General features: G+C 42.6%; 1 protein-coding gene across 2 annotated transcripts in view; it reads left to right on the plus strand.

The window, feature by feature from the left end:
• LOC142596495 (nuclear cap-binding protein subunit 1-like) overlaps window positions 1-16,853 on the plus strand; it is a 61,986-nt gene that overhangs the window by 22,118 nt on the left and 23,015 nt on the right. For both annotated transcript variants that reach the window (XM_075725621.1, XM_075725622.1), the window contains 7 exons: window positions 5,165-5,275; window positions 6,582-6,646; window positions 7,977-8,039; window positions 10,538-10,612; window positions 11,683-11,786; window positions 12,550-12,672; window positions 15,334-15,436. In XM_075725621.1, coding sequence (XP_075581736.1) covers window positions 5,165-5,275; window positions 6,582-6,646; window positions 7,977-8,039; window positions 10,538-10,612; window positions 11,683-11,786; window positions 12,550-12,672; window positions 15,334-15,436 — 644 coding nt within the window. The remainder of the gene's footprint in view (window positions 1-5,164; window positions 5,276-6,581; window positions 6,647-7,976; window positions 8,040-10,537; window positions 10,613-11,682; window positions 11,787-12,549; window positions 12,673-15,333; window positions 15,437-16,853) is intronic.

Genomic DNA, 16,853 nt, shown 5'->3' on the forward strand with positions numbered 1-16,853 from the left:
GGGGGGGGTACATTTTCCTTAGTCTTCCTTTTCCGACCAACGCACCTGTAGAAGCCCTTCTTATGATTCTTCACATCCCTTGCCAAATTCAGCTCCAGCTCTGCCTTATCTTTCCTAATCCCATCCCTACACACCCAGGCAGCATCCCTATATTCTTCCCAGGATGCGTGTCCCTGCTTCCACTGCCTATGCATTTCCTTCTTGCGCTTCAGCTCGACCAGAAGGTCCTTACTCAGCCATGCTGGTCTCCTACCTTCCTTGCCCGATTTCTTACGCATGGGAATCGAGAGCTCTTGTGCTCCAAGAAAAACGTCCTTAAAGAGCTGCCAGCTCCCTTCTGCTCTTTTATCCCCAAGGGCAGTTTCCCAGGGGGTCCCATCCACTAGTTCCTTAAACACCTGAAAGTTCGCTCTCCTAAAATTCAGGGTCTTGACTTTAATCTTCACCTGGCCCATATCCCTCGAGATCACAAATTCCACCAGGGCATGATGACTGCAGCCCAGGCTGCCTCCAATCTTGACCTCTCCAATTAGCTCATCTGTGTTGGTGAGCAACAGGTCCAGTAACGCTTCTCCTCTGGTTGGGCTGTCTATCACCTGGATCAAAAAGTTATCCTCAATGCACTCCAAGAGTCTTCTGGACTGCATACAGCTTGCTGCACTGCTTTTTCAGCAGATGTCAGTGTGGTTGAAGTCCCCCAGCAGGATCAGAGCCTGCGAGTGTGATGCTTCCTGTAATTGAAGAAAGAAAGCTTTGTCTGCAGTCTCCCGTTGGTCAGGTGGCCTATAATAGACACCAACCACGAGGTTTCCTTTGTTGGCTTGGCCTCTAATTTTCACCCATAAGCTCTCAACCTGTTCATTGCTGTCTTTCAAAGACAGCTCTGTGCAATCAATCCATTTTTTATTTTACACAGATGGCAACCCCCCCGCCTGTCCTTCCTTGCCTGTCTCCTTACTGAGAAGAAATGGAAAGCTAATATACAAACTGTTTGAGCATAACTGCTAATGTCCTTGGTTTCCCTCCCAAGTATTTGAATTTAGTTTGGAATACTAACTGTATTTCTTGTCTACAAACGTTTTCAATAGAGCTGCAGTGTTTTAAAGTTTAGTGTGAATTCTGCAGCCTTGTAATCCATTTGCTTATTGCTATTTCCTTGTAAGGCCTGTCAAGTTGATAATACATTGCCTTCAACTACAATATAGTATCATAGAATCTTTTAGGTTGGAAAAGACCTTTAAGATCATCCAGTCCAACCATTAACCTAACATTACCAAGTCCACCACTAAATCAATTAAGGGTAGAGTAGCAAGTTCATGTTTCCTGGCTTGGTGGCTGGATCATTTATAATGAAAGTAAAAACTAGGAATCATTAAGGTTGGAAAGGATGTATAAGATCATCAGTCCAACCATCAACCCAACACCACCATGCCCACTAAACCATGTCCCTAAGTGACACGTCTACCCGTTTTTTGAACACTTCCAGGGATGGGGACTCCACCACCTCTCTGGGCAGCCTGTTCCAATGCTTGACTACCTTTTCCGTGAAGAAATTTTTCCTAATATCCAATCTAAACCTCCCCTGGCGCAGCTTGAGCCCATTTCCTCTCGTCCTATCGCTAACTACAGGGGAGAAGAGACCAACCCCCACCTCACTACAACCTCCTTTCAGGTAGTTGTAGAGAGCGATAAGGTCTCCCCTCAGCCTCCTCTTCTCCAGACTAAACCACCCCAGTTCCCTCAGCCGCTCCTCATAAGGCCTGTGCTCCAGACCCTTCACCAGCTTCGTTGCCCTTCTCTGGACACGCTCCAGCACCTCAATGTCTTTCTTGTATTGAGGGGCCCAAAACTGGACACAGTATTCCAGGTGCGGCCTCACCAGTACCGAGTACAGGGGCACAATCACCTCCCTGCTCCTGCTGGCCACACTATTCCTGACACAAGCCAGGATGCTGTTGGCCTTCTTGGCCACCTGGGCACACTGCTGGCTCATGTTCAGCCGGCTGTCAACCAGCACCCCCAGGTCCTTTTCGGCCAGGCAGCTTTCCAGCCACTCTTCCCCAAGCCTGTAGCGTTGCATGGGGTTGTTGTGACCCAAGTGCAGGACCCGGCACTTGGCCTTGTTGAACCTCATACAGTTGGCCTCGGCCCATCGGTCCAGCCTGTCCAGGTCCCTCTGCAGGGCCATCCTACCCTCCAGCAGATCGACACTCCCACCCAGCTTGGTGTCATCTGCAAACTTACTGAGGGTGCACTCAATCCCCTCATCCAGATATTGATATTGATAAAGATATTAAACAAGGCTGGCCCCAAAATGGAGCCCTGGGGAACACCGCTTGTGACCGGCCGCCAACTGGACTTAACTCCATTCACCACTACTCTCTGGGCTCGGCCACCCAGCCAGTTTTTTACCCAGCGAAGAGTATGCCCATCCAAGCCATGAGCTGCCAGCTTCCCAAGGAGAATATTGTGGGAGACGGTGTCAAAGGCTTTGCTAAAGTCCAGGTAAATGACGTCCAGAGCCTTTCCTTCATCCACCAGGCGGGTCACCAGGTCATAGAAGGAGATCAGGTTGGTCAAGCAGGACCTGCCCTTCATGAACCCATGCTGGCTGGGCCCGATCCCCTGGTTGACCTGCACATGCCTGTTGAGCGCTCTCAGGAAGAACCGCTCCATAATCTTCCCCGGCACCGAGGTCAGGCTGACAGGCCTGTAGTTCCCTGGGTCCTCCTTCCGGCCCTTCTTGTAGATGGGCCTCACATTGGCAAGCCTCCAGTCATCAGGGACCTCCCCTGTTAACCAGGACTGCTGATAGATGATGGAGAGTGGCTTGGTGAGCTCCTCTGCCAGCTCCCTCAGTACTCTCAGGTGGATCCCATCTGGCCCCATAGACTTGTGAGTGTCCAGGTGGCATAGCAGGTCATTAACTGCTTCCTCCTGGATTATGGGGGCTCCATTCTGCTCCCCGTCCCTGTGTTCCAGCTCCAGGGGCTGAATAACCTGGGGATGACTGGTCTGGCTGTTAATCACAGAGGCAAAGAAGGCGTTAAGCACCTCATCCTTTTCCTCATCCTTGGTGACAATGTTCCCCCCTGCATCCAGCAAAGGATGGAGATTCTCCTTGGCTCTCCTTTTATTGTTGATGTATTTGTAAAAACATTTTTTATTATCTCTTACAACAGTGGCCAGATTGAGTTCTAGCTGGGCTTTTGCCTTTCTAATTTCCTCTCTGCATGACCTAATGAGATCCCTGTACTCTTCCTGAGTTGCCTGCCCCTTCTTCCAATGGCGGTAGACTCTCCTTTTTTCCCTGAGTCCCCACAAAAGCTCCCTGTTCAGCCAGGCCGGTTGTCTTCCCCACTGGTTGGTCTTATGGCACATGGGGACAGCCTGCTCCTGCGCCCTTAAGACTTCCTTCCTGGACCCCTTTGCCCATCAGGGCTGCCTCCCAAGGGACTTTCCCAACCAGGGTCCTGAACAGGCCAAAGTCTGCCCTCCGGAAGTCCATGGTAACAGTTTTGCTGCCCCTCCTCCTTACATCGCCAAGAATCGAAAACTCTATCATATCATATCATGGTCGCCTCCGACCATGAGATCTCCCACGAGTCCTTCTCTGTTTGTAAACAGCAGGTCAAGCGAGGCACCTCCCCTTGTAGGCTCACTCCCCAGCTGCGTCAGGAAGTTATCCTCCACACACTCCAGGAACCTCCAAGACTGTTGCCTCTCTGCTGTGTTGCATTTCAAGCAGATGTCCGGCAAGTTGAAGTCCCCCACAAGAACAAGTGAGACTTCTGCCAGCCACTTACAGAATGCTTCATCTACCTCTTCATCCTGGTTGGGTGGTCTATAGCAGACTCCCAGCAGGATGTCTGCCTTGTTGGACTTCCCCCTCATCCTTACCCATAAGCACTTGACCTTATCATCACCACTGTCGAGCTCTATGCAATCAAAGCACTCCATAACATACGGAGCCACCCCACCGCCTCTCCTTCCTTGCCTATCCCTTCTGAAGAGCTTATAGCCATCCAATGCCAAGAAACATCTCTAAGAGATTTCCCTTGCTTTGCAGATGGGCATAGATGGCCTAACTGATATTTTGTAAATGCTAAAACAACACTTTATTTGCAAGGCAGAAGTAAATATAAACTGAAAGCACTCTATCCCTTTTCACATAAACCCACTTGTGGTGACTGAAAGGATTAATCACCTGTGGGACCTCATGACTTTAAAGTTCCTAAGGCCAAGCCCAGAATTCTGCATAGTACTCTGTAGTCTGTGTGAAACGCTCTGAAGTGTGGCCCCTTTTTCTTAATAGCTCCACATAGATATATGTGTTGGTATTATTGGTGTCTGTCAAACCAAAGTGTCAAAACAACATAAGAACTTAGAACTTAACTTAGAACTTAAGCTTTACAGAGTCTGGGTATGTCATCAGTGCCCTGATCTTCCAGGTAGCCAGGTGATTCCCCCCCCCCCAGTATGATATGCCAGTTTGAAACTTGTATCTGAACATTTGATAATGAACACTTGATGAATTTCAAAAACATTGTCCTATGTAATGCCTCAAGTAGATCAGTCCTTATCTTTTTGTTTTTGTTTTTGTTTCATATCCTGAGGATAGGAGCAGTTTTTTGCCTGACAGACATGCAAATACCCTTATATAACTTTTTAGGTGGGAGTAAAGTAAACGCAGTGATATAAGAAAGGTACAGATATCACTTTCATGCAACTGTTTTTTCATGTTAAATGCTTATCTTTCATTTAATGCTTTTCTCGGTCAGGAGCAGATGAATTCAGCTAGCTTGCTCGCTTCCTTCTTTCCTTAGATTCTGCTATAATATTGCGTTAGCTCATGCTATAACTCAGTGCACATTTCTACACTGGTTGTTTTATTTACTAGACATAACAGAATTGTTGCATAATGCTAGTCTTATGCATGGCATTAATCTAAAATGATAGGGGTAATTAAGGAGGCTTATATTAGTATGGTGAAGAGTTTGCACTTTTGAAGCTCCTCTCTTATTCCCAGAACGTGAGTTTGACAGAATAAAATGGGCCTTGTTTTGGTATATAATTGCTGAATGTGTGCATTGCTCTTCTCAAGTTCAGGATTGTGCAGGCTGAGTCTGACTGTTCCCTGATTCTGTGCTTTCCTCCCACATAGGTAATATTTGCAGAATTGTTTCAGCTTCCATCTCCACCACATATTGAGGTTATGTACACAGCACTCCTCATTGAACTGTGCAAACTCCAGCCTGGCTCTTTACCACAAGTTGTATCCTTTTCATGCTACTAAAGAGCTTTTTTAAAATGGAGTATTTTTTTCTTTTGTTCTGTACAAGATGGAATAGCAATAAATGTCAGCAGTAATAAATTTTTCTTCTTTCCATATTTAGCTGTATGAAACTTTGCCAATAATGCTGCTCACATGAAGGAATAACACAGCTCAACAGCCATAAGTAAAGCCTACATTCACATCTAAGTCTGTTCTTTAGCTTGTAGACCAGGCAAACTGAGAGACCTTGTTCCAATTCTTCCTCAGATCTTTTTGAGGAGCCCTCTTGTAGCCAAGGGATGGAATAAATAACTTGTATGATTCTGAGCTCAGTTTTTACATCAGGGCAGCTTGTGGCATGGTTATAGTCACATTAAAACCTGGAAAAGGAAAGGAAATTATTAATTTCTTAAATCTTTTGTTGTAACAGAGGTATGAGTGCTCCTAGTCCATTTCACTGCAAAGTGTAGTAGATAAATTAACCTGTTTGAGTTTGCACTGAAATGGACTAGGAGTATTCATAAAGTCAATAATAATCTCTCAGGTCAGAGAGTAGCTAATGGTGAGGAAGGAAGTATCAGCTCCTAGCCAATTCTGAGTGTTGCATTGGCCCCTTTTCATTGTAGTTTTAGATTGTGGTTAATGAGCTACAGTCACTGAGAATGGAGGACTAACAGACATACCTACTGGTAATTCCATTCCCAAATTTTTATTCTACTGCTTGAAATCACCCAGTGATTGTAACCACATAGCCTAAACTCTCACTGAGACTATCCCTAAAATTGTGGGGACCTGCTTGCAGTAAGTATCAATAGGGATACAGCAACAAAGAATCAGGGTTGGCTGGCCATGGTCTTTGGGTCAGGCCAGTGTGGACATACTTTCTTGAGCTCTTAATGATGAGCAAAGATGGTCTGTTGATTAGGCAGCAACAGGAGCATGTGAAGCTAAAACTGTGAGATCATAAAAATGTGGTCCATAATGAGGTTGATGTCCATTCATATCATTAGTGTGCAGTTTTTGTTGTCTCATGGTGGGGATTCTGGCTTCCAGAAAAAGCAGCTAATGATCTCACTGTAATTAATGGAAGAAAACCAGACTTGGATTAGAGAACAGATGTTACTTATTGGAGAAAACTACATGCTTCATTATTTATTTATTCCTGTGGCCTTTTCAAAATGGGGTAAGTCATGATATAGAGACAGGGAGCTGTCAGTAGAGAGTTGATGAAATCATCTCTGAAAAATGGAGAGAGTAACTTATGATTTCAGATGCTTCTCTGTTAGCTTTAATAAGAAACTTTCAGCTTGCGCAAGCCACAGAAATGCTTTACATGCGCTTGGATACAATGAATACTACATGTATAGACAGGTAAGTATGTATTTTGGGGACAACAGAAAATGTTTCTCATTTCTCTTGTGCATTGGATATTGATGCATTTTTGAAAAGGATCATCTGAAATCCTTGATAAACAGTTTGGTTCTGTACAAACTGGTTTTGGGGCTCTAGACTTGAGCTATCTGAAGAGAAGGTAAGGGACAGACTGACCACTTGCGTCTCTTCCCCCAGAAACTCTTTCCTTCAAGTCACTAGTCTGATTAGCTATACAGTGCAGCTATAAAAACTATGACAACTCTTCCACATCCATACCCCCTTCTGTTATGTACTACTTTCTCCTCCCTATCAGCCAGAGGAAGGAAAGGGCTGGAAGTGGGTTTATGGGAAGGTTGGCTAGCTGGAAAAGAGCAATGGTGTTTGTGGTTTGAGTGGTCTGCATTATGTAGAACTAAAATTACTGTGCAAAAATGTGAAAACCTGTAGACTTGCACTAAGTTTTTTTCACTGCTTATTCTAGTAAGTCATTAGTCTTGTATATGCACCATGTCGTGGTTTAGCCCCAGCCAGCAACTAAGCACCACGCAGCCGCTCGCTCACTCCCCCTACCCCGATGGGATGGGGGAGAGAATCGGAGGAGTAAGAGTGAGAAACACTCCTGGGTTGAGATAAGAACAGTTTAATAATTGAAATAAAATAAAGTAAAATAGTAGTAGTAATAATAACAATATAATAATAACAGTCATAATAATATACAAAGCAAGTGATGCACAATGCGATTGCTCACCACCCGCCGACCGATACCCAGACAGTTCCCGAGCAGCGATCGCTCCCCCCGGCCAACCCCCCACAGTTTATATACTGAGCATGACGTCATATGGTATGGAATAGCTCTTGTGGCAGTTTGGGACAGCTGTCCTGGCTGTGCCCCCTCCCAGCTTCTTGTGCCCCTGGCAGAGCATGGGAAGCTGAAAAGTCCTTGACTGGTGTAAGCACTGCTGAGCAACAACTAAACCATCAGTGTGTTATCAGCATTCTTCTCATGCTAAATCCAAAACACAGCACTATGCCAGCTACTAGGAAGAAAATTAACTCTATCCCAGCCGAAACCAGGACAACCAGTACAAGAGAGACTGCACATTCATCCATAAAGGCTGGCTTTTGACTCTCAGTTCAGTCTTTTTGTATGAGTCAATGTCAATGTCTATTTAATGCATTAATGACTACAGATTGGAGAGTTTGGGCTTATCTTTGAGATTTTCTTATAGATGTATTCTACTTGTCAATTAGGAGTTTTTTGGGGATTGTTTTTGTTGTTGTTCTTTGTAGTTCTGGTATTTAATAGAGTTTTCTTCTTTTAAAAAAGGTTTATTAACTGGTTTTCCCATCACCTGAGTAACTTTCAGTTCCGTTGGAGCTGGGAAGATTGGTAAGTCAGTCTCTTCTCCCATCAGAACTTAAACCTTCAAATTTATCCAGCAAATGTCACAACATAGTGGTTCTGTTAACTGCTTTCCACTAACACTTTTGACCCCTCCCCCTCACCTGTTTACTACCATTTCTTGGTAGACAAGGTTGGTAACCTTTAGTCACTATAAAAACAATCCCAGTTTTCTGTAATGAATATCCAAGCAGTACTGTGTTCTGTAAACAGTGGAAACCTGATTTGCTTGGAGATTTTTGTCCTTATCACCTCAGTCAGTTGTTTGCAAGCTTTTCAGAAGGGTTCTCCTACTTATCAGTAATTTGCCTTGACTCTCCTTCCCTTTGGCTCCATGCATTTGTATGCGTAACCTCGCTCTCTGAGTGCCATACTAACATGACACCTCCCACCCTCCCCCTGAATCTTGATCTTTTGGCTTCTAGCAGGAGCTCCCTGCACCCCCTCAGTGCCTAACCATAGCTTTCCCAAAGCCTTGTATTCCAGGTACTACGCCTTCTGCTTACTCCCAACCTGTCCTGCTCCCACATATAAAGAAAGATTACTTGGGGGCTTAGTCCTCCCTACAGTCTAACTTCTGCAGCCTGCTACCATACCTGCATCCCATACCCAATGTGCCTAGGTGTCCCTGGGAAGAGGGGTACAGCCCTGTATGTGATGCATTGCTTCAGATTTACTTATGTCCCCTGTGTTGTGCCAATTGGGAGTTGTGCATTTGCTGCTTATCAAGTTTGTTCATGTTGACTGACCAAGTGGGAGCCTCCAAATAGCTGTTTTTTCATTGCCTGCATTCCCCTCGTTGGGAACACTGATGTGGATATCTCTCTACCAAGCTGCCTGTACAAATTCATGGGACCAGATGGGATGCACCTGAGGGTGCTAGGAGAGCTGGCTGATTTCATTGTGAAGCTGCTCTCTATTGTCTTTGAAAGTCTGTGTAGATGAGGAGAGGTCCCTGATAATTGGAGAAAGGTAAATGTTGCACCCATTTTCAAAAAAGGCCAACAGAACAATCTGTGGAACTATAAGCCTGTCAGTCTCACTTTGGTCCCTGGGAAAATCATGGAGTGAGTCCTCTTGGAACACATTTCTGAACACAAGGGATAAGAAGGTGACTGGGAACAGTCAGTATGGGTTTACCAAGGGTAAATCATGCCTGACCAACCTCATTGCCTTGTATAATGAAAGGACTAAATTTGTGGATGAGGGGAGAGCAGTGCATGTCATCCACCTTGACTTTAGAAAAGCTTTTTACGTGGTCTCCTACAGAATCCTTATATCCAAATTGGATTGTTATGGTCTAGATGGATGAAAACCTGTCTGGTTTGTCAGGCTCAGAGGGTAGTGGTTAACGGTTTGTACTCTACCTGGAACCTGGTTACAAGTGGAGTACTACAGGGGTCAATCCTGGGACCTGTCTTGTTTAAGATCTTTATCAATGACCTGGAGGAGACAGAATGCACCCTCATCAAGCTTGCAGACAACATTACATTTGGGGATGTAGCTGATATGCTTGAGTACAGGGCTGTCATTCAGAGGGACCTATTCAGACTGGAGAAATGGCCTGAGAGGAACCTCCCAAAATTCTACAAGGACAAATGCAGAGTCCTGTACTTGGAATAAACTAACCCCCTGCAATGGTGCAGGCAGGGGACTGACTGGCTGGGGAGCAGCTCTGCTGAAAAGGACTTGGGGATCCTGCTGGACAATAGGCTAAACACAAGCCAGTAGCATGCCTTGGCAGTGACAAAGGCCAAACAGTATCCTGGGCAGTGTCAACAAGGAGTGCATCCAGTAGATTGAGGGAAGTGATTATTCCCCTTTACTTGGCACTTGTTAGATCTCATCTAGAGTACTGTGTCCAGTTTTGCCCCCCCCCAATACAAGACAGACATTGAGAAACTGATGAGAGTTTATCAGAGGGCCACCAAGCTGGTCAGGGGGCTGCAGCACATGCTCTATGAGGAGAGGCTGAAGGAATTGTGTTTTTTAGCCTGGAGAAGGCTTCAGGGGGACCTAATAGCAGCCTTCTAATATCTATGAGGAGGTTACTGAGAGGACGGGGCCAATCTCCTTACTGAGGTGCATGACAGGAGGATGAGAGACAGTGGCCATAAATTCAAACAGGGGAGGTTCCATCTGGATATAAAGCAAAATATTTCATTGTGAGGATAAGCACTAGAGCAGGGGCCCAGAGAGGTTGTGGCATCTCCATCCTTGGAGGTTTTCAGAACTGATTGGACAAAACCCTGAGTGACCTGGTTTGAATTCATTGTTGACCATGCTTTGAGCAGGAAGTTGGAGTAGGTAGCTTCCTGAGATTCTTCCCAACCTGAATGATTTTATGAATTGTGATTATCCAGTGAATGTTCCCTACCTGTTGTATCAGACCAAACCAGATTAGAACACAAATACATTTGTTAGAAATTATCGTGTGGGGTTTTTTGGGTTGGTTTTTTTTGTTTTGTTTTGTTTTTCTTTGATAGGTCAGACTGTCTTACTCAGGACCTTGAGAAGCCCAAATCCAAATTTGTGAGAGAGGTTTTGGAAAAATGCATGAGGTAAGTAAGACTTACGAACATTTTGCTTTTGTAGTTATGTTAAATTGAAGTTTGGCCATTGCTTCCAGGTAATGATGCATTCCTTTTAATGTGGCTCTTGTCTTAAGCATACATATTTGCTCAGTTAACTTTTTTAACTAAAGTCTGTTCTGTTGTCTTGCTCAGTTTTGTTCTAGTGTATCTGTTGTAGGGCACTGCTTTTCCTAGTGGACTGGGGGACAATTAGGTGGAGCAAGTGGAGGTGACATCCCACTTGTTCATGCTTCTAGGTACAAATTAAGAAGGCTTTACTTTTTCTGCTTGGGGATAGGTAAAAAGAATTGATAATAGAGCAGGCAGGGAAGGAAAAAGAGTTCAGGTAATTTGCTGGAAAACAGGGGTTATTCACAGAAATAGGGGAGTTTATTATATCTCTAGTTTAAGATAAATAAGTATCTTGATTGTTCTGGGCATCTGATTCTCATGGACCTTAAAAAGAAGCTGCAAAAGCACAATAGCTGTCAGGATTGGGCTAATGATTGTGGAAATGGGGGGTACAGGAGAGTGCAAGAGCAAAATGTTCAAAGAACCTATGTAATTCAGTATTTTACGTGGAAAAAGCTTACCTGTTGTTTTGCGGGAGTTTAATATACGAAGTGTGGAATTGTGCTGCAAGAAGATTTCATTTTGTCTGTGGGTCCTTTTGATTTTACTGCAAATTTAATAGAGGAATTCAGTGTTTGTAAGGTAAGATGGAATGTAAAATGAAGCCATTTGGTTTAATCTTTTTTTTTTCTTTTTCCCCCCTCCCCCCCATGCTTTTAATACCGGTATTTTACCAGTTGTCCCTGTAGCATCTTAGACTTGTGTGAGGATGAAGTTCTAGTATTAAGCATCTACTAGAAAGTTTTGATTAAGTTAGTTCTTGCTATCTGTCAGGAACTACCATTGCATTGAGTAAACGTTTTGATTTTATTTTTTTGCACAGTCCAAATTAAAAAATAGGAAAAATACTTTAAATCAGTGAGTTGAGTCAGCCCTGATGATGATATGCCATTATAATTCTACTGCTGTGAAACTTATTTTTGTAGGCTTTCCTACCATCAGCGAATAATAGACATTGTTCCTCCAAGCTTTTCTGTCCTCAGTCCTGCAAACCCACTGTGTATTTACAAATATGGAGATGAAAGCAATAGTAAGTATTTAAGTTACTGAAACTTCAATTCCAAGCAAATTGTTTCAAAGCAAGGGAATGTCCTAGCTTCCATGTCAAGTCACTTAATTTCATGAAGGAGAACTCAGCTGAAATAAATATGCTTGATTTTGATCTAGTGCTATGTCTGGATCTTTCTAATCTAAACGTTTTTTTAAAAAATAAAAAAAAAGTCTAACTGTATGAAGTTAAATCATGTTGAGGTGACTTCAGTCTAGGTGCTACAGCATTGCTTTGGTTTGCCAGGAGTTTAAAAAAAGAAAATTTCATTTATTTCCATCATTCAGGCAGATTACTGTACAGAAATGAATGTAGCAAAAGATAATATGGACTTGTTTTTGAATGAATGGAGCACTTAACAATAAAAGATTTTACTAAACAAATTTGATTTAATGACGCAAGCAGAGAGGCAGCAAATCATGTGAAGGATCTGTCATCAAAGGCAGAGATAAGTGAGAAAATGCAGGTAAGTATTGCATTTTCAAGAAACTGATGGAAATTAGAATGGAGGGGAGTTATTCCCCCCTCAACTCTGAAGGTGCTAGAAAAGGGCTTGAATTTGTGAAGAATAGGAAGCCCATTGATGAATTTTATGGAATGGTCATGTGGACAGTGGTATTAGGAGCAGCAAGTTTTGGGGGTAGCTGGGAAGTGTACATGCTTCTCTGAGAAACATGCTGATGTAAAAATATTCATTCCATCCTAGACTTGAAAAGGATTATATGAACTTTCTGTTTTCATTTAGGGTCTCTTCCTGGGTATACTGTAGCACTCTGTTTAACAATTGCAATTAAAAATAAGGCCAGTAACGATGAAATCTTCAACATTTTAAGAGATGTGCCTAATCCAAATAAGGATGACGATGATGGTAAGGACATCTGATATTAGGCATTGCAAGGTTGTCATTAGTTTTGCATCTAAACCATTTTTCTGTCCTGTAGTTATGGTTTCTGCTGCTAATTGAACTGTATGCTTTCCTTTCTAATAGTTGGTTTCAGTTTAAATGGAAGTAACATACAATTGTTGGTGTTTCTTCTGTTCTTGTCATGTACAGAGACAGGTCTGTTCTAGTTAATAGAAGCAACCTGGCCCTTGATGTGGGTTCTGCTAATTATCCACAGAGGCGGCATGAAGGATTTTTAATGTTTTCCTTTGCCTTCAGCATTAGAGCTCTTTTCATGGTGTCAGCTTTGTCCTGAAGATCCAGTGCCTTTGCCCTACTTAAGAGCTTGCCTCCTGTTGATATAGTCCCATAGCAGTTAAAGCTAGCACCCTGGCTATCTTAGTTTTCCCTAGATCTAAATGAAACTGGCATTCTCACAATAGGACTTTGCTCAAGTTCTTTCCAGCTTTGCTGTTGGTCCAGCCACACCTAATGCTCTATTTCCAAAGTCAATGTGCTCTTGGGGTGTCACGAATGCAGGTTTGTGAATCCTGCTGATTATGTCAATTCACTATGAATGAGTGACTTTACACAGTTTGATTTAGTAAAAGTTAGAATTTACTTATAGCGAATTGCAGAATTTGATTATAGTATTTTTAATAGCACTCAATCATCAATGATTAATAAAGTGATTAGACAAAATTGATCAAACAGTGACTTAGTTACAGATTCGAAGATGGCAAGGTTCACTCTATTACTACACAGAAGCACATAAAAAAGAATTAAATCACAACAAGTTAAGATGATTCATAAAAGCATTGTGTATATATGGAATAAAGGCAAAAGGGGGGGGGGCAAAAGGGGACCCTCCCGTTGAGTCACAAGGTTCAGAGTAGGTCAACGGTTTATATGGATAAGTATAATGTGTATATATATGCATATATGTATATCTAGTACATAGGAAAAATATATAAAGGAAATTGGATTATATGAGAGAGAGAGAGAAATTGTATGTAGGGGATACGGAAACCCTCCTGTTGAGTCACGAGGTTTAGAATGGACCCCCTTGCTTTCTAGACTCCTTCTCAGAGAGGAGCCGAGGTGCGGCTGGGCCCACTCTTAGTCTCAGACTTGGTCAACGGTTTAGGAGAGTAATGCTATAAGAATAATACAGCAATATAAAACTCCTTTTAAAATTAAATCATACATCTACAAACTACTTAAATTGATTCATGCATGCACATTTACAACTATAAATGCATATATGAAAATAGTATACCTGTTAAAAATTCCCCTCGAGTTTAGTGAAATACTCACGTCTAATGCCTTGGCATTTCTCAATGGGCGAGAGCAGAGTCTCGAGGAGTGAAGAATATCAGCAGCCCAGGCTCCGTTGTCGATCTCTGGCAATGGAGTTCTGGTGGCAGCAGACTTTTGGAGTCTGCTAGTTTTCGCTGACTCTGAGAGACATTTCGATCAGAGGGAGATGCTGGTGCGGCCCGTGGCGGTCCAGGAGAGCTCAAAGGGCCTCACTTAGGACTGCCGTTTTATAGGATTGTGAGATGATTGACTTTAATCACCAGTAAATTTCCATCCGAGCCACAATTTGGGTCGGCTTGTTGCTGGAATTCCAGCAGTGATGATACCACCCTGTTTCAAGGCTGTCCGGGGTAGCTGTTTGTTCTCATTCCCCTCGTTAGCCATAATATGAATCTTGATAAGAACAGAGCCGCTCTCTGCTCCAGCCATGTAGGAGTTTCTGGTACAATTAAGGAGCGCTTAACTGACCAACTCTCTACGCAAAAGCTGCGGCCTGGAATTCCTGAGATTGTAAAGCAGACGAAGTAAAGGGGAAAAACAGGACAGACAGAAAAAAAAAAAACCAAAACAGGGGCAGGGGGAAGATGTACCACCACATGGGGTCTGAAAGGAGTGTGAGCTCCTCAGGTTTGAGGAGTGATCTTTAAAACATAGGGACAGTTTGGGTAATACTGCAATACTTGTAAGTGTTCTGTTATGCAGGCACAGAGCAGCAGTGAGCCTTTTTTTGCTTGAGAGCCAGTATTGTTTTCCTTGATTTGCTATAAAGACTACATAGTAATTGATGTTTCTTTTCTTACCCATTGTTACCAGCTGACAGCAGTGTCCAGGGGATTCAGGACCATTCACCTCAAGTGTTCCACATCTCCTATGCACAATTGGTGCCCCCCTTCCCCAACCATTACAAATACCCAACCTCTGTATTATAATCATCTGCAGCTTCCTCTCTTCTCATCCATTCCCCCTTTCCCATGCTCTATGGCCTGCCTTGTCTCCAACCCAATGCAGACTTCTGCAGTGTCTTCAGCTGTTGTTCCCTGCTTCTCTCCATCAGTGCTGTTAGATGTCACTAACATAGCTGTCTCTGCTGCTATTTCTCATTAATCTGGAACTATTTCTATGTGTTTTCTCCATGACAGGTGGAAGTCCCAAGATCTGTACCTTTTAGAAATATTTACTAACTCCCTGTTCAGCCTTGCAAAATCCAATCGCTAAAACTTAATTTATTGTTTTAATTCATTTTACAAAATTTATCTTTAAAGATTTTGGAGCAACTTAAAACCTCTACTTGAAGTACTTATTGTTTTAACTTTAAATAACTTGCAGATGAAGGATTCACCTTCAATCCTTTGAAAATAGAAGTTTTTGTACAGACTCTGCTCCATCTAGCTGCGAAGTCTTTCAGCCACTCCTTCAGTGCTCTGTCTAAGTAAGTGTGGTATGTGCATTATTTTGGGGCTTACAGAATTATTATTTAATTATTATAATTATTTAATTCTGACAGTGAAGTACCTGATAAAATAACTCATCTACAGGCTTCAGTAACATTTTAGATGCTACACAATGTGATGTGATGGTGTGTTTTGGGCAGAAGCAGTAACACTACTAAAAGGAAGGTAATGTGAAAACTAGGTTACATAGCTGAATGGAGTTATTAACAAGACCATACACATGTTAAGCATGTTGATTGCATTAGGGTGAGGGTTCTGTCTGCTTTAAGTCTCTTGCAAGTATAAAGGTACATATCAATTTGGGGTTTTACTGTTGCCACATCTGGGCATATCAGTGTTCTTCACCTGAGCATGACTCTCAGTACATCCTTGAATGTCTGTGATTCAGTTCCTAATTCTACTAGTAGCCCTGTAGGGGTTATAAAATAGAGACTGTTTGGTACTCAGTCACTGCACAGAAGCAATTAGGTCTTTCCTGGAGTTTAATGTTGGCAGAAAGTGCAAGAGGAAACGAAACATACATCTGTGCAGTGCAGAATGTTGTAAATGTCTGTTACTGAAATAAAAAAACCAAAAATCTTTGTAGCTTTCTCAAATGCAAATATTACTTCTGAAACTGAGCTGAAATAAATCCCCTTGTACCCTTCATTGTAGCCTACAAAGACGTCCTTCAACCCAGCTCTCACCTTGCTTTTGTTACTAACAAAAGGTATTGCGCTATGAGTTAGTTGCCTGCACAAGCATACTGCTGTTGAGTTGTGCTGTTCTGTTTAAATCAATCGATAACATGCAGGTTAGTCAGTTGGTTTAAAAAAAAAAACAAACAACAAAACAAAAAAAAACAAACAGGGAGGAGATCATTTGTGTGGCAGTTCATCAACTCATTAAGTGTGTAGATATTTCTGTATGTGACTCCTAATTATGAAAATTTAATCTACCTAAAATATAAAGAGAGTTAATAGGAAGTCTTAAGTAATCTTTCTAACAAGTGTGGTGTATTATGATTCTTTCTGCATACTATTGCAAAGTCTTGAGAAACACCCACTGTGTAATGAAAAATACCCTAGCTAGTGTCCGGATTAGCTACTTGCAAATCTATTATATCCTCTTAATGATAGTTTCTAAATCAAACAAATGAGGCACTCTGTCTATACTTTCCTTTGAAAGAGGAAAGTTATTGCTGAAGCCATGCGTTCTCTGTTTTCGGTTTCATTTGCATTACTGAACTTTATTTAGACTTACAAAGTCCATGAGACAAACAGCTGTTACCTGACTGGAAGAAAAGTTGGAACTGAAAATGGTCACAGTGCAGCAGATAGCTTATTGCCTGTCCTGGAGGTGCTTGCAAGTGCTTGACTGCTTTGTGATGCTAATGAATTTTATGTTTAGAAGACC

Source organism: Pelecanus crispus, chromosome W, assembly GCF_030463565.1.
Source record: "Pelecanus crispus isolate bPelCri1 chromosome W, bPelCri1.pri, whole genome shotgun sequence".
Lineage (NCBI taxonomy): Eukaryota > Metazoa > Chordata > Aves > Pelecaniformes > Pelecanidae > Pelecanus > Pelecanus crispus.